At 39.0% G+C, this 18,074-nt stretch overlaps 1 protein-coding gene across 9 annotated transcripts in view; it reads left to right on the top strand.

Moving 5' to 3' along the window:
• Nucleotides 1–17,256, top strand: part of ADGRG2 (adhesion G protein-coupled receptor G2) — a 40,389-nt gene extending 23,133 nt beyond the window's left edge. For 5 of the 9 annotated variants that reach the window (XM_083501808.1, XM_083501804.1, XM_083501806.1 and 2 more), the window contains 19 exons: nt 469–536; nt 1,475–1,514; nt 1,618–1,652; nt 2,251–2,348; nt 3,769–3,841; nt 4,265–4,728; nt 6,102–6,282; nt 7,036–7,192; nt 9,171–9,314; nt 9,404–9,526; nt 9,853–9,895; nt 10,352–10,455; nt 11,188–11,315; nt 12,078–12,346; nt 13,693–13,792; nt 14,421–14,704; nt 15,258–15,359; nt 16,153–16,305; nt 16,397–17,256. In XM_083501808.1, the coding sequence (XP_083357934.1) occupies nt 469–536; nt 1,475–1,514; nt 1,618–1,652; nt 2,251–2,348; nt 3,769–3,841; nt 4,265–4,728; nt 6,102–6,282; nt 7,036–7,192; nt 9,171–9,314; nt 9,404–9,526; nt 9,853–9,895; nt 10,352–10,455; nt 11,188–11,315; nt 12,078–12,346; nt 13,693–13,792; nt 14,421–14,704; nt 15,258–15,359; nt 16,153–16,305; nt 16,397–16,581 (2,751 nt within the window). In that variant the 3' untranslated portion in view covers nt 16,582–17,256. The remainder of the gene's footprint in view (nt 1–468; nt 537–1,474; nt 1,515–1,617; nt 1,653–2,250; nt 2,349–3,768; nt 3,842–4,264; nt 4,729–6,101; nt 6,283–7,035; nt 7,193–9,170; nt 9,315–9,403; nt 9,527–9,852; nt 9,896–10,351; nt 10,456–11,187; nt 11,316–12,077; nt 12,347–13,692; nt 13,793–14,420; nt 14,705–15,257; nt 15,360–16,152; nt 16,306–16,396) is intronic. The other 4 variants (XM_083501809.1, XM_083501805.1, XM_083501807.1 and 1 more) reach the window with 1 other exon arrangement.
• Nucleotides 17,257–18,074: the final 818 nt, after the last annotated feature.

The raw sequence follows: 18,074 nt of genomic DNA, 5'->3' as shown, positions 1-18,074 counted from the left end.
AAATTCTTGCTTGCTACCAATAAAGTTGATCATTAAGAGATGGACATAATGAAAAACCTTTTTATGATTGATATTAATTGACTTATTTGGCAGGGAGTCATCCAGTCAGATAGAATCTTGGAACTTGCCAGGTCCAACACATATTCATGGATGTGAATACTTAGGCCCCTTGCTTTGTCAGTGGAAGTAGCTTTAGAAGGTGAAAACCTGAGGAAATGTACCCCAGAAGCTTTTGTCAGATACTCCTAGTGAGTTGTGGTAAAAGCTTCAGGGTCAACTTGTTTCGCTCACTTCAAGATAATGAAAGTAGGGTTTCTGGGTAGAGATAGGGTTTCTTAAAGCAACATACCTCCTGGGTGAAGGGCCATGTCACCTACACTGTTATTATATCTGTCCTGTATTCTTTAATGAGATCCTAGCAATGTACACAGGACTGTACTTTGTTAATGTTTTCTTTTTCTTCTCTAGCAATATCCTGGGGACAGCACCAGTCAGTACCAATTGCAAGATACTTCACCAGTACTAAAAGTACCAAAGTAAGCATTCCATAGTTCTTTATTAGGTTTTTGTCCCTTACATCATACTGAATGTTTGCTCATATTTCATTTTGAGTACTCTCACATAGTAGTGGCTGCATTTGCCCATGGTTTAATGTAACATCAGAGTGCTTAGTCTCCTAGGTTTGCATGTTTTACACACTGATCTTCTCTTCCCACATTACTTGTAGGATGCCAGAAGCTCTTACATTTAGTTTCCCTTAAACTTGGTTTGTTACATGTGAAACAGGGCCCATGATACGTCTCTATGAGCCATTTCAAAACAAGCCAACTTCAAGCCATGGCTTGTTGAAACTAACCATAGTTAGTGAAACTATGATACCAGGTTTGGATGCAAATACAATTTGAGTTTAGGAAAGATGTGAGGAACCTTTGGCTCTCCAGATGTTGCTGAACTACAGCTTCCATAATTTCTGACCATTGGCCATGCTTGCTGGTGCTGATGGGAGCTGTAGTTCAGCAACAAAGGCTCCCAAAGGCTTGCACAGCTGTTTGTTGTAGCAGCCCTGGCTATAAGTTCCGCAGGCAAATGGTGCCTCTGGGAGGCACCTCTCTGTGGGGTGGGGGGATCTCAGAGACCAGGGATGGCAGCAGCAGTTGCCTGGAGGACTCCCAGGGAGAGGGGAGAGGAGAGGAAGCTGAAGGAACACTCCACAAGGGATATTGTTTGAAAAAGGGTGAGAGGCTGCCAGCTCTTCAGGAAAGCGGTGGCATAACTGGGCTCCTGGGCCCCACAGGGGTGCCATAGAAAGAATGTAGCTGGTCCAGGGAACCATAGATTCAGAAAGGTTGAAAGCCTCTGTTGTAGGCATAGGATATGATGGGAGCTGCTGGAAACTAAACTGGCTCAGGGATAATTTACTAGTAAAAATCAAATATAGCATTTCTAACTAAGCTAGCAGAAACTTTTCTTTTAGCATTTCAGATTTCAACCAAACCCTTCAGAGCATAAGTGAGGTAAGTAAGCATTCAGTTATTACTATAGATATTTATTTGTGGACGCTTGTGTAATTTTGAACTTGATGATCAAGTAATTTATTTTAAATTTGTTCTTTTATAGTCATCCATCATACAGTGTCATGAAGTAATCCAAAGGTTTGTCATATTCCTAGTGATTCTTTTATTGGCTACAGATATATTAAAAAGCGGAAAGACTGGCACTTCAATGCTTTAATAGATTTTTTATAGTGCTATCCAACTCAGAAGTAAGTGCTATTGGCTTCAGCAAGAGTTGCTCCCAGAAAAGTGCCTACAGGGGTGCAACTTAAGGGTCTATACCCGGAATAACTTTTCTAAACAGCAAAGTCACTTCTGACGAAATGTTTGAGGAAGGGAGTGCTATCTCAGTCTTCTAACCTCTCAAGTGGAAAGCCTTGAATTATTATTTTTTAAACCCACCTTAAAATCCCCATAGATACTGAAAATATTGGAAAAATTAAACTCTTATTGATGTTTGTTGTTCCTACAAATAGGGTTTTGCTTTGTTTTTAAATTAGTTTAATTAGATCCAATAAGTAGTAACAGACGTTTGGTCCTCATTTGTCTAACAGGGCAAGCCAAATAATGGTGCAGACTTGTATAGTTTGGAATAACGTGATTTAACTAATTAAGCAGGAACACTGCTTTAAATAATTCATATGCTGGCATTCAATCTAGTAGCATTTACTAGATTCTCCCCCCCCCCACATTGTTTCAGATCAGAGTGCAGTTTCACAATAAAGGTGAAGAAAAACATGGATATAAGCAGCATATTGTCAAAACTGGAAGGAAAAGCAGAACTTAGCCTAATAGGTAAGTAACCAATATTCTCTTGTTCTAGAGATCTGAGATAACCAATGGCACAGGTCTCATCTAAATTCCAGAATTTGAGCCTTTTGCAAGGAGGGGGTTTAAAAAAGGATCTGAGAACTGTTAGTAAAACTGAACTAAGGAGAAACAGTGTTTGACAACCCAAAAATCAAAAAGTCTACTTCTGGTTTGTATGTTAACCACTTTCTCACTTCAGTCCTTTTATCCATGGATGATGATAATAGGATGAGATGATAAATGGATGAGAATGTGCAAGCTGTCTCTGTTTTATATCAGTGCCAATATTTAGTGTGGAAGGATATCTGATTTGAAGGGCCTTCAACACAAGATGTGGTGCATTTGGGATGGGTGGGGCCTGTACTCCCTGGTCACCTATGGATTCAATGAAAGGAGCTCATGTTCCTACTAGGATGCACAGCTAAGTAAGGGAGATTGTTTGGGTCTGCGTATAATGTAGATACCACAACAGAATTTCCGGTGGCTAATAGATTATACCCAATGCAGGCCATTCATGACATCAGTTTGCAGTATTATTATTATTATTATTATTATTATTATTATTATTATTATTATTAAATTTATATCCCACCTATCTTGCTGGGTTTCCCCAGCCACTCTGGGCAGCTTACAACATATATACAAACACAACAAAGCATCAAACATTAAAAAACAATAGGCAATATTGAACACTGTCTTGACTCTCCTTTTGTACTCACACAACTTCTCTACTGTTCATTGTTTAGGTATAGCCAGCAAGAAGTGTTTTGCATTTTCCCCAAGCCTCTTCACACAACTAAATAATTAATCTATTTTTTCCCATTTATTAATATGTATTAATCAATTTCCACTCAACCCTTCAAGCAAGCTCTCAGAGCAGCTAATTTTTGAACTTCCTTGTGAAGTGGAATGACAGAGTGATTGTATTGCATTTTATATGTTCAAAATACTCTTATGTTGGGGTTGGGCAAAAGGTAGATTTGATAGTAGACTGTTGGATGACCGGCAGTTGACCTGTAAGGATTTCTGATCCCCAGTTGTTTGAAAAGACCAACAGACTCTCCTGCAAGTGAAAAATTAGACAGTTGAAAGTTTAGGGGAAAGCAAAGATTTGTGCAGATGAGTGTAAACACAGTTCTGTTTCTGAAAACAAGTTCTTGAGCTGAACACAGAGGCATGTTATGTCTTTTGTTCTATGTGTGCTGCTGCCCCCAGTCACTATTTTGCCTCTGGTTGCTGTACCTTGGAGTTCTTTTAATAAACACAATAGGTATTATAAGCCTGAAATCTGCCCACCTGCTCTGTCTGACAAAAATAGTTAAAGTTATAGAAGTTAGTTGCTTTCATAATAATATCTAACTGGCAAATTAAAATGCTAATTGTTCTTAATTTTTTGTTATTCTAGAGTTGTGCTGTTGTCCAGCTTTTTGGCCTGACTCTTGTCCCTCAACTGTTGAAGAGCTAAAACCACTGCAATGGTAAATGTGTTATAAAACAAGGCTTAGTCCAGGTTCTGCCTGTATTTGCAACCATGTGCATGCTCTATGGAAGTGAAAGAGCATTGTTCTGTTGTTTACTTTGCCTATGAACCACTGTGTCCGTGTTAGGAAGGACTGTCTGCTAAATGGCTGTGGAATAAGCTTGACGTCACATTTAGCACCTTTTTTAGTGCAGAATTCGAAATCCCTTAACATACCTGAGTTATGATAGTGGCTGGTAAAGAAATCCTCTGGACTCATGAAACACCTTAAGAATATTAGCAAAACCAAATCTGTTCTTAAATCTATCCATATAATAATTACCGCGTTTCTTTGGAACCTTGCATATCTCTGTCCGAATGCAAGTTGCTGTTAAACTGATATCAATACCTGTGCATAATTTTATCTGTGTTCTTCCTGTAGTGGTATTTATGGAGCACTTCCTTGCACAAGCTCTAGATCTCCTGACACATCCGTTTTACCTGTTACTCCTTCCACTATGCCTTCTGATGTTGTGACTCTGCATGGGTATCCTTCCTCTAAATCAACCACCACTTCACCTCCACCTTTGACTAAGCCAACCATTGTTTCACCTCCACCTTTGACTGAGCTTACAACAAATGACCTTGCTACAAATACGGTTCTTTCTCTCACTGAACAAAACAGCGTTGTGCTTCCTTCTACAACTCCTACCAGTGCAGTTCTTCCTCCTTTTGAAACAACTAATCCAGTCTTTACAACAGTGCATTCCACAATGGATGCAGTACCTCAGACTACTTCCAAACCTACAGTAGCAGTTTCCCCAGCCACTTCAACTGCCATGACCACTACTTTGGATATTCTTTCCACTACTGAAACAGAGGGAAGTCCGAGAACAGTCAGCAAAGGTAAGCCTTATTTTTAAATGCATAGTGAAGTTCTGTTGTTACTAGACATGGGTTACACATGCACTTTGTGGTGTGGTGTGAGAGTAGAAATGCATCTTTATGGAGCTTGCTCCATTTGGCAAGCTGAATTCTCAATAGCTTACCATGTAGTAGTGACTAGTAGGTGGTTTGCTAGTGTGGCAGTAGAAATCCAGTCAGTACGTTGCAGCACCTGGAGCAGAGATGGATGTGAGCCAACACTGTGCCAATGCACAACTGCTGTGTGACAGTTTCTCCAGTGTGGGCATAGGTTGCTGACATCTGCAGGGGCAGCTGTCCGTCAAGCAATCATGTATGTGTATGCTACTGGCTGCAGCAACACCTGCCCCCCTTCACCTTGCCTTGTACCACAAGGTAAGGACAGGATTTTCCCTTTCCTCTCTCTTGTTGTGGTGCGGCCACTTGTTTTAGTGACTTGCACCCCTGGCCGCAACTATTCCAATGTTGCATGTGCCAGTTGCATCCTAGTGTAAGTCAAGGGAAGGAATTCAAAGGGTTGTCACAAATAATGCTGAAACCTGGAAAATGTTTGCAAATGTAAGCTTTAAAGAACTGGGTGCACTTGTTCAGCCATTCTAATTCATGCAACTGACACATGTTGCATGCTGAACCTGCATGGTAGGAGGAGAGTGAAGCGCACTCACCATAGTGCTTTGACCATTTTAGCCAAAGGGTAATGATGGCCTGGGGCTTTCCCCTGATACATCATACTCACTGACATCTCCCAAAGATAGGATTAGGAATTTTAGAAAGTTCTGTTCAGTCTATGTCATAAGATCTTTTAAGTCACTGGAATTGAATATGAAGATATTTTACATTAAATATATATTTCATGACAGCTGATTTCTGTATTGAAGCAATTCTTGAAGGGGGGGGGACACCAGTTCCATTCCAATAGCAGTGTTAAGATATCTTTATAAACCATGGTTTAGCATGACATGCATGAGCAGGAATGAGCCATCATGGTGAGCCTTGGACTTGTACACCCCCCCCTCAGAAACTTCTGTTTACTATTTACCATAGTTTGATATGTCAAATGGTTTGACAAACTGTGGTTAATACACTATGGTTCATCTCAAAACAAAGTGGTTGTTTCTTAAACTGGCTTCTTGAAACAAACCATAGCTACAACTAATCGCGATTCTGCGGTTGGGCACTGCAATGAACTGTGGTTAATGAAAAGTGGAAGATAAATGTTCCATATTCTCCCTCTTAGGAAGAAAACGGTATGAATGAGTACTCAAAACTTTGGTTTAGTGTGATGTGAATTTAACGCTTCATTTTCTTGTTTTCAGCTTTGGATTACATACTTTGTGTTTTTCCATCTCTTGCAGAACCAGTGTTCCACAACAAGACCAACACTGCCAACAGTACCGATTTTGAGAACATAGTTTCTGAACTGGAGCACAATTTGACTGCACAAACAATATCACCTGTGCTTGCAAAAGCAATGCTAAACACTGTTGATTTTCTTCTAAACATTTCCGCAAAACAAATATCTCCACTGTCTAAAAGGTAGGTGTCCTGCACATTTTTCTTATTTTGATAAGGCTTGTCTGTTGTGTGTGATTCTAATATAATCAGCCGTGTGTGTGTGTGTGTGTGTGTGTGTGTGTGTGTGTGTGTGTCTCACATACAAGGGGCTGTTGCCCCTGTTTGCTTCTGTCACCCCCTTCCCCTTAGAGTTTGCCCAGGCTACCCATCCTTCCCCTGCTTTTACATCTCACTGCTGATGATGAGGAGAGAAGGGTCACATACCAAGTGAGATCATTTGTCCATCTTGCTCACAATTGTCTACACTGATTGACACTGGCTCTTCAGGATGTGAGACTAGAGATACATCCCACCCTACTTTGAGTTGCTAGAGATTGAACCTCGGACCTTCTGCATACAAAGCCCAATGGTCTACCACTGAGTTACAGCCCTTCTATGCACAAACACATGTGGCCACTATGTGGCCATGGATGAGCAGAAGGTCTCTTTAGATGCATAAAAGACCCCAGAAGCTCAGTTATCTGATTATAGGATTCAAGAGGTTGATACATACCTGGGCCTTCAGAGATGAGATGGATAAATAAATAAATACTTCATTTTCACTCAAAAATTGAACTTGTCCATAACTTCTGAGTTTTAGTGATACCTTTTCAAAGCATTTCTATATTTTCAAGTTATTCAAGTGAAGTTACTTTTCATTAAATGCTTATAATTTTTTTCAAACCTATTACATCAGGAACATCATCATGTCATCTCCTGTTTTTACTTTAATAGAATAATAAAAATAGTGGATGGCATTGGCTTAAAATTGAGCTTCCCGGCAGAATCCATTAATTTAAGCTTCCCTTCTCTGGCTCTGGCTGTGCAGAAAGTCAACAGCACCTCGTTTAATGGAGTTTCTTTCGCTGTTGAAGATTCCCCACACCTTCAGGTAAGCTACCCCTCTCCTTTTTGCTTCGGTAAACCTGAAAGGGAAAGAGAACCTGGAAATATAGCTTGAGTTTGGGAGTTTTGTTAAGGGTTGTTAGAGTTGCCGTGACAAACCTACAGTTCCCAGAGTGGTTATCAATCAATCACTCTTCCCAGGGAATTCTGAAAACTGAAGCTCTGTGAAGAGAATAAGGATCTTCTAACAAGGACATGTTAAAAACAGCCATGACTGTTTAAAGTGGCACAATACTCCTTTAAATGTATAATGCAGTTGGGGCCAATGTTTGATGGAACTTACATGCAGGAACTGAATACAAGATTGCAGCCGGGGCATTGAATGCCAGATGGGTGGGATATAAATAATAAATATATTATTATTATTATTATTATTATTATTATTATTATTATTTATCGCTTACTTCTAAGAAGGCATGTAAAGGATTGCAGTGTAGTCTTCATAATTTAAATAAAAAAACAGACTGTACTGGCCAGTAGATTTCAGGGTTCAATGGGCTGTATCCAGTGCTTTGTTCCTGAGGGGACGCAGGGGGGCGCATACCCCTAAACATTTTGTGAATCTAAGTTTGGCCTCATTGAGGGGCAGTATTTGAATATGAGTAGGAAAATGAGAGTACCCCTAAACATTTTTTTTGGGGGGGAAGCACTGGTTTTATCCAATAGTAGCTTTGTTTTAGTATAGAGTGCTTCTGCTTGCACAAGCTGGAGCAGCTAATTTTTACTGAACAACACCCCCCCCCCCGGCTGCCGCCACCCTTAAGTCCTCCTGCCCCATACGAAAGCTGCTTCTAAGAGTTGGCAGACCCTTTAAAATAGAATGGAGTGTGACATGGAGGACTGCAGGAGCTTATTTTTAAAATATGATTTTAAACAATGTGACATATATTCGGAGTCCTGTAGTGATTTTATGCTCTTTATTGCAGCTTGTAAAACAGTGATTGAATTTCTCCCCAAACCTCAGGCTTTTATATACATTATTTACATAATGAGTTCCTTCTGATTGGCTGATTCAGCTTCCCTCCTGGAGCCTGATTGGTCTTTTCCTGCAAGCCAATCAGCTGTTGCATTCTATGATCCTACCAGCCTAATAGGCTGATTAACTTCCTCCTGGAGCCTGATTGGTCTTTTCCTGCAAGCCAATCAGTTGTTGCATTCTAGGATCCTACTTGCCTATTGTTCTAGGATCCAAGCTCAGTACATAACACCATGATTACAAAGAGTTCCTGATCTGATGAAGGCTGACAGAATTGCTTCTTTTCTCTTGCAATTGGCTCTGGTGTTTCTTTCTGCCATGTGTTTGCCTTGTCACAAGCATTCTAGAGGAGATCATAGAATAATTTGATGCTTATGCCCTCTGTGAACACTAGAAATAAGATGAAATAATAATGAAACCTAAAAATCCTTCGTAATTGTTTTAAACTACGAAAAACAAATATATAGGAAGCTGCCTTACATTGAGCGAGACAAATTTATATTGTCTACAGTGGCTGGAAGCAGCTTCCCAGGGATTCAGGCAAGGAGCATCTCCCAGCCTTACCAGGAGATGCTGAAACCTTTTGAATGCAAAGCCGCTGTTCTGCACTTTCAGCACAATTTCAGCTAGCCATTCTTAATAATGTAATTTTATGTTACCTATATGTGAGTCATTAGGAGCTGAAAGAAGAGGACTTGCAGCATTCAGGGCACACAGAAATCCATCTGTTCACCAATTAGACTGAATGGGCTTGAAGAGGGAAATGCTTCCCCTGCCCCACAGCTGACGCTTCTCCTTGTTGGTTGAAGTTCATAATTAGTGGAGTCAGATTGGGGTAGATAGATCAATTTGATATAGTCAATGCCAGTTATCCTCTTCACAAAGCACAGCTCCAGACTAGGCTAAATCTAACACAAAGCACAGGGTCCAATTGCCTCTCAATTTTGTATGCATAATAATTTTCTCTCTCTCTCTCTCTCTTTTTAAGGTTGCTCTTGGATCTGAAGTGCCTACAAAAAGTGCTGGATCCATTACACTTCCATCATCAGTCATGACAAATTTGTCTCCAGAAGCTCAGCATCAGGCTTCTAGAATTACCTTCAACTTTTTTGAGAAGACAACTCTTTTCCAGGTATGCCTTCAGACTTTAGCTTTAGTGTATTGTGGCTATAAATACATTTTAATACAATTAATATGAGGGTGTTTTTTCTCGCTCCCCAGGATCCCTCACTGGACAATTTGTCCCTGATCAGTCATGTTATATCATCAAGCGTTGCTAACCTCACAATTAGCGACTTGAAGACAAATGTTACTGTCACACTACAAAACGCCAGCCCTACTCAGGTACAAATGCAATTTGACCAGTTAACAAGCTTCTATTGCTACAGAACACAGAAATGAAATGGTCTTGTCATAAAAAGGGTCTAATTTACATTAGGCAGACAAGAAAAAATAGCCACATGGAACAGCTGAGATATGATTTGATGGTAGTAAAGGAGCAAGAAAGGAAAAATTCCTGGTGTGGGTGGGTGGGTGTACATTTATCTATAAATGAGAAATATTTGTAAACAGAAAGCTGATTTTCTTTTTATTATATTGTTCATTGTACATGGTTTAATTTCAAGGTGTCTTGGAGATAAATAATATTTTCTCCCCCTCTCTCCAAACAGGGGAATTTTGTCAGATGTGCCTTCTGGGACTTCAGTAAAAATGGTATGCCTGTGTGGTTCTGTCTTTTAAATTTTATTAATTCAATCAGTTTATATACAACAACAACAACAACAAGAACAAAAACTCTTACATCTGTCCAGTACAGTGGTACCTCGGGTTAAGTACTTAATTCGTTCCGGAGGTCTGTTCTTAACCTGAAACTGTTCTTAACCTGAAGCACCACTTTAGCTAATGGGGCCTCCTGCTGCTGCCGTGCCACCAGAGCACGATTTCTGTTCTCATCCTGAAGCAAAGTTCTTAACCCGAGGTACTATTTCTGGGTTAGCAGAGTCTGTAACCTGAAGCGTATGTAACCCGAGGTACCACTGTATATGGAAGACTACTACAAAACAAAACAATCCAACAATAGCAACTAATGGTTTAACTTGCATTAACTTTGCAGTAGTTTAAAACTCTACCAGTTATATATTAACAATGGAACCTTTTAATTCCTGGCAGGTGGCAAAGGAGGCTGGTCCTATGATGGCTGTGTAGTTAAAGAGAGAAGAACAAATGCAACCGTCTGCAGCTGCAACCATCTCACAAGCTTTGGCGTTTTACTGGTAATGCCTGTAGTATATAACCAAAAGCTGCAAAGCGGTTCCTTATGCCACTAGGTCTTAAAAGTGGCTTGCCTTGTGGCATAGAAAGGTGGGGGAAATCACGGGAATATACCTGATTGCAAAGTCCTTTGGATTGTTGGTTAAAGTACCTGAATTGTGGTATTAAAAGAAACTAATATGTGCTAAGGCACATGATTCCAGGTTCATGCGTGGGAGAAAGAAAGACAGAGGTTCAGTTCAGGTGTACATATATCAGTTTATTAAGCTGAGACATGCACAAGCTTTGTCCCCATATACTCCACCTGCTTGCTGCTGCTTCCTTCCTTTTCCAAGTGTTCTATGGATGACTTCTCTCCCAATTAGGATGTGATTGGAAATTATGGTTAATTTACTTAGGAAGTCTTCAGATGCTGGTACGCTGAGAAGATGAAGGTGTGGCTTAAGGACACAGCATACGGGTGCATGGCTTGTGTAGATATCTCAGTTTGATAAAACCAGATATTTATGCCTGAACTGAGCAAGAGAGATTAAGGTAGATTAAATTGGATTTTATAATTTCTTTGTAAAAATATAGATAACATGTAGCATTTTTAAAAAAAATGATTTATCTAGAGCCACCTTACTGTAGAAATCCAGGCGTTGGTTGTTCCGGCAGTGAATAACCAGAACGTGGCTTGTAAATGAAATTTGTTCTCATGCTTCAAAAGAAAACATTTATTATTTCCTTTGCAGGATTTATCAAGAAACACCACTACTATATCTCCCACGCAAAGGCTGATTCTAACTTTCATCACGTACATAGGCTGTGGCCTTTCAGCCATTTTTCTTTCTGTTACTCTTGTTACATACATTGCATTTGAGTAAGTACCTGCTCAATTCTAATCATATCATAAAGATGGTTATTATTTACTGCATCTATTATTTATTTATTCAAGGTATTTATATACCAGTTTTCAGGTGGACCTCACAGAGTACCTTTCATAGGATTATTACAGTAATAAGTGCTGATTTTTTTAAAAAAAAAGTTACAGGAAAAGACAACTTGTTTGTTTGGAAGAAGCTGTTGCAGCTCCTTCTCATTCCCCTCATGGCAAGATGGTTCTGTTGAAGCCCCTGTGTGGCAGGCAGACTAGGGAAGAGCCTCTTTAATGTGGCTTAAATATAGATGTAATCACATTGAAGGATATCATGCTATATTGAAGGACATTGATATTTTGCTATAGCTGAGAGCAAATTTCAGAAAAGAAACAGCTAAAATTAAAAACAGCCTTGGATTATAATAAAGTTTTGTTTATGTGAAGTCAGGGATAGAAATTGCCTTATACTGAATAAAACAATACACATATTTTTAATAACATTGTATTGTCTTTGTAATTGACATTGATACAAAGAAACTCATTGAACAAATTTTGCAATACGTGGCATGCCTTAGTGGACTGGTTAGACTCCAAAAATATTGCTCTCGAGAACAATTGATATGATCTGGAATTTAACTTCTTGTCCTGTTGTCATACAAAAACGTAACTAACCCTACGACCCACCTTTTGTGTTCTAACCTGTGTTGTTCTTGAATACTGTGATTGATACTGATGCAGGCGATGTTCATTTACTTGTTTTTATAGGAAAATCCGAAGAGATTATCCTTCTAAAATCCTCATTCAGTTGTGTGTTGCTTTGCTTCTGCTGAACCTGGTTTTTCTCCTGAACTCCTGGATTGCTTTGTATAAGAACGAAGGCCTGTGCATCTCAGTTGCTGTATTTCTTCATTATTTCCTTTTGGTTTCTTTCACTTGGATGGGCCTTGAAGCCTTTCACATGTATCTGGCCCTTGTCAAAGTGTTCAATACTTACGTTAGGAAATATATCCTAAAGTTCTGCATTGTTGGCTGGGGTAAGTATTTCTTTCTGGGTTTATATTTGAAATGAGACTATATATGTCCTTCTAACTTGTTCAGAAGGATGGAATCCCATACTCACCTGAGAGTACAGCAATTGAACGCAGTGGGGCTTTACTTCTCAATAGCCATATCTAAGACTTCACTGTCATTAGCTAAAGGGAGATCTATACACAGAGCCAGTGTGCTGCAGTAGACAGTGTGATAGAATTACACCAGATGGTGCTGTAGAGCTGAAATTGCAATTCGGTGATATTTTCCATTGTGAGCTTTACAATGGTTTTTCCCCCAGAGCATTTTCAGAGCGTTTTTTTATAGCTGTGTAGATCTAGCCATAGATTCAAACTGCCTTCATCTGTGAGACACATCTAGCCTTAGGCAAATCACTTTCTCTCTACTTAGCCTACTACACAGTAGCTTTTTTATTAAGTATTTAGTTGATTCAGTTTAACTGAAATGAAACCACAATAGAAGTCAGTGTTGTTGCAAGGATAAAGTAATATATCATCATGTATGCTTAGTGAATTTTAAAATAATAGGATCATTATACAATTTTTTGCAGCTCATAATACTTGTCTTTTTTATAAAAAAAAAGTCAGGCACAATTTCTTGGAAACTTATTCAGCAATTAATATTCAGAGGGAACCAGGATGTTATGGCTTGCAATAGTGAACAAGAGCATTGCATAGGTACAAATGCAATGTGTTGCTGCCTGCCATCGCTTCCTTCAGTTTCCAAGCAGCATTGCAATAGCTTACCTGCCCCTGGCTGAAATGATAGCAATGGTAGCATTCCAAAGGCAAGGAGTGCTGCTGAAACAGATCTGTCTGAGCTCTCAGAAAAAAAGATTTGTTTATACATATATGTAGTCATGTGTTTTTCTTCTGACAGTGATGTCAGCAGACTGCTTTCGAGTACGCTAATCTGTGGGATTTCAACTCCTTCTAGGAAACGTGCTATACTACATAGTGCAGTTGTAAAGATTATAAATGTATAAGTATTGCTCTGAATATTTGTAATATCAAGTAGTGCCCATCCACCAGCACGATGTGTCTTCAAATTCCTAGCCCCCAGCATTCCTCCCTGCAGGTCCCCAAAATCTGCGCAGGAAGGTCAGAGCATCATCTAGAGTAGATTTGAGGAGCGACATGCAGGGCTGTGCAGTAGAAGGAACCATTCCAGTCCTTTCTGCAAGCAAAGTCTGCTCCCACGACATTGTATTTCATCCTAAATACATGTTTTACTGTTGTTTCTATACAGTGGTTCTCATTGCCACCTCTCCAACAACCTAAGTATGTTTTTGCTATATTTTCCATATACCTAATGCCTTTTTATCTTTCAGGGGTACCGGCAATTGTAGTAGCCATTGTACTGATAATATCTCGAGATAACTATGGACTTGGCTTTTATGGAAAGTTTCCCAATGACTCAAATGATGAATTGTAAGTCAGCAACAACCACCATATGCTGAAAGTATGAAGTTGCTTAAGTACAAATCATGCAGGGATGATTTTTGCTCCTCTTAATAATCATTCTTAAGGCCCTATGCCATATGTGTGACTGAGTTAGTACCATACATATCTCTGGAATGATGGAAGAAAAAGAAATGATATAAAATGCGGGTGTAAAATTAAAAGCATAAATTTAAAACATGATTGTGCCCTGAAGATAAAGAAACAAGATACTGTATTTCATTGTGTTACTTTAGGTGTGATATATCCTTTTGAATGCACTTGATTGCAGTGATGGAAAAAGTTAAAAATTTAAACCAAGTGAAAATCTGATTAAATATATATATATTTAATCTGTAAAGAGAGTTTGTGGCCTAGTTACTAACTTCAGTTGCAAGTAAGGTAGATGTGTAGCGGTCTCATCAAAACTGCAGACTACATGGCCAATTTTTTTTTTATTCTGTTGCATGATGGGATGCTGTTCTGCCGGGCGAGAAAGGGCTTTACTGTACGTGGAACTAGTCACGTGACTTTCTCAGTTTAGAGCTTTTCATTTTCAAAATGTTTATGGAACTGACTGTCACTTTTCATGTCCCGTTTTGTATTTTTTTTTTTTTAGTTGCTGGATTAAAAATGATATTGTGTTTTACATCACGGTTGTGGGATACTTCTGCACAATATTCTTGTTGAATATCAGCATGTTCATAGTAGTGCTGATTCAGCTTTGCCGAATCAAAAAGAAGAAGCAACTTGGTGCCCAGCGAAAAACCAGCATCCAGGATCTCAGGAGTGTTGCTGGCCTCACGTTCCTACTGGGAATTACTTGGGGATTTGCCTTTTTTGCATGGGGTCCTGTAAACCTTGCATTTATGTATCTCTTTGCCATCTTTAACACCTTGCAAGGTATGTTCTTGGTTTGTTTGTTTGTTTTTTTTAAAGTAGATCGTATTAAGACATAATTAACAGAATACTTATAGCACTCTGTACAATGCACACAAAGCACTATCTGGATGCAATCCTTTGGTCCCACTGAGGGCCTTCTGGCGGTTCCCTCAATGCGAGAAGCGAGGCTACAGGGAACCAGACAGAGGGCCTTCTTGGTAGTGGCGCCCGCCCTGTGGAACGCCCTCCCATCAGATGTCAAAGAGATAAACAACTACCTGACATTCGGAAGACATCTTAAGGCAGCCCTGTTCAGGGAAGTTTTTAATATGTAACGCTGTACTGTTTTTAACACTTGATTGGGAGCCGCCCAGAGTGGCTGGGGAAACTCAGCCAGATGGGCAGGGTATAAATAAATTATTATTATTATTATTATTATTATTATTATTATTATTATTATTGCAATAGGATCAGTTGAATCCTGCTCTTTGATGATCTAGCAGTTTTATAGATAATTAAAAAACCAGGTAAATCCAGTGTGTCCCTTAAACTTTAACACATTCTTTTTTTGCAGGTTTTTTCATTTTTATTTTCTACTGTGTAGCGAAGGAGAATGTCCGCAAGCAGTGGAGAAGGTATCTGTGTTGTGGAAAGTACAGACTGGCTGAAAATTCTGGTAAATATGTTGTGTTTTTTTTAAATGTTAAAATGTGTGTAGTCACAGTGAGTTGAATCTAAAGGTGCTGGGATAGCTCAGTTGGTAGAGCATGAGGCTCTTAATCTCAGGGTCCTGGGTTCACATGGGGCGAAAGATTCCTGCACTACCGGGGGTTGGACTAGATGACCCCCAACTCTACAGTTCTCAGATTCTATATATCTTTGTAAGCAGAAAATGCTTGCAAAGCAGATCCCAGACTGTTACAAATGGTCCCCCTGCGGGGGGGGGGGGACGGGACAGGACAGTGCTGTGCAGAGGAGGGACTGGGAAGACACCCTTGCATGAACTTCGAGCTCGGGAATTTATATTTTTCACTGTTGCCAAATAAATTTACCAATGTCAAACAAACCATTTTCAGACCGTATATAGGTTTGTTAGTGTAATTTATATACTGTTTCTAACTCTGTAATTACGCAATCGGCAGAAACTGTTCTGCAGTGTTTATCAAAGCGCAAGCTGGCATGCTATTTGAAGCAGATAAAAAATCAATTTTATGAAACTGAGTTTTTGTTATTAGTGAAATTAGAGAACTTTGGTATTAAGAGAAATTGGATAGTCAACATTTTCTAAATTACCAAGGATAAAACAACAATATAAAAATGTAAAGTATTGGCAAAATCTATAGTTATAAAACCATTGGGGGGGAATAGGGGCTTTATAGATATGAGGTTTAAATTACCTTATTAATTGTACTTTTGAATGGGGCTTTAACATACATAATCATTCTTTTGTAATCCTTATTTTGCTGTAGATTGGAGTAGAACTGCTACAAATGGATTAAAGAAGCAGAATGTTAACCAGGCAGTATCCACTTCCTCCCATTCTTTGCAATCCAACAGTAACTCCACCAATTCCACCTCAATGCTAATGAATAATGATTACTCAGCGCAAGCAAATGGGAATGGTATGTACACAGGACTGAGATACTCAGCTTCTATATTGAACCAGTCACCTGGCTCGACTTCTAACAAACTTTTTTCTAATAAACATTTCAGGCAATGTCTCCAGTGAGAGGAACGGCGTTTCTTTCAACGTGCAGAATGGCGATGTGCGACTTCCTGACTTTTCAGGGAAACAGCTCATATTTCAAGAGAACCATGACACAGGCCCTAAGAAATCTTGCATTTCACTTAGAAGGACTTCAAAGAGAGGGAGCCTGCACTTTATTGAACCGATGTGACATTATTAAAGGTTGCTATTGTTTCACACAGCGACAAATAGGTTTATTTTAACCGTTTTACATAATGTGAGAAGACTACCCACCCCCACGCCCCAGAAAAGGACATTATTTAATATATAATAGCAAAGCTTCAAGGCAGCCTCCGATGATCGAAAGCGTTTGTATTGTTTTTTTCTTTTAACGTCGGTGAAATGAATTGACAAGGTACGTTAGACGTAGCATCGTGACTGGAAAACACGACGGGCTAAATTGTGTGGGGGTTTTTTAACAGTGGATGTTACAAGTTCCTTTTACAAGTTCAACTTACAGTTATGAATAACTCGAAACATTGTACAGTAATGTTGTATTACTATAGATAATTAGATGCGAAACTGAAAAAGATGCTTAACAGCGAGATCCTTTACATGTCTGTTCAGAAATAAGTTCCATTGAGTTCAAAGGAACTTACTCCTAGATGTGTGTGTAGGTTTGCCTACATAGTAATATGTGATGTCTGCATCTTTTAATAGGATGTAGTCACAGGTATAGTATTGTATATAGACAAAACAACAACTACCTTTGATTATCCTTTATATTTATTTCTTGTAAATTAAGTTTAATATTCCTTTGTATAGAAAAAAAATAGTTGTGCAGAGTTTGAAGCCTTATTGTAATTATAAATTTATATGAAGTGAATTATTTCAGTTATCCTCGAATACTTGTGTAAGTATATCTAAAAATGTGTCTGTGAAGTAATTTAAAATGGTCATATACAAGTTGGAAAGACATTAGATTGCAAGTATGACTTCTGTGGGTGAGCTTGCTCATCACAGTTTAAGAACACATGAAAGCCTATTGGGATTTTTTTAAAAAATCTACAATTTAAAGATGGTTAGAAGAAAATCTACCACTTTTTCTTCCCAGAATGGTGATGTCATGTTAAAAGAAAACCACTCACAGGTGTTTGGGCTTGAAACAAATTATTCAAGCATTGGTGACACCATGTCATTTACCAGGGATATAATCATAATAATAACACTGGTCAACAACAAATTTGTTGTCTGCGTTTTTTCAGTTGATTTAGGATGAATCTGATGCGCTGGATCCAAAAATCACATTGGTTTTGCTCAATCAGGTCAAGTTTTTGAGCTATGGCCACATGTCATTTTTTTACGTTTTTGTTCACATGTACGCTTGTGTGGAGCATTTTAGAACAAGTTGGTGGGGGTAATATGCCATGTTGAATAATTGTTTTGATTGGAAATGATTATTTTAATGACAAGAAGTATTCAGGTCCGATAGTTCTGGGTGATTATGTCGAAAAGGGATCAGTTTGAAGTCATAAAACCTCGAAATCTTCCATAAATTGGTGTGGCAAAGCATAAAGTTGGGGGATCAAAACTAAGTTAATGGGGCAGCCGCCCCACGAAGTATCCTGATCTTCGATCAGCACGTTGTCCTGTAGCTCATTGTGATGAAATTCCAGTGCCTATCTTTGGAGAACTTCCTGACAT

The sequence above is a fragment of the Podarcis liolepis genome, assembly GCF_965112155.1.
Source record: "Podarcis liolepis genome assembly, chromosome: 4".
NCBI classification, from domain to species: Eukaryota; Metazoa; Chordata; class Lepidosauria; order Squamata; family Lacertidae; genus Podarcis; species Podarcis liolepis.
The sequence above is the reverse complement of the archived record's forward strand: the minus strand, read 5'-3'. Positions and strand labels throughout refer to the sequence as shown.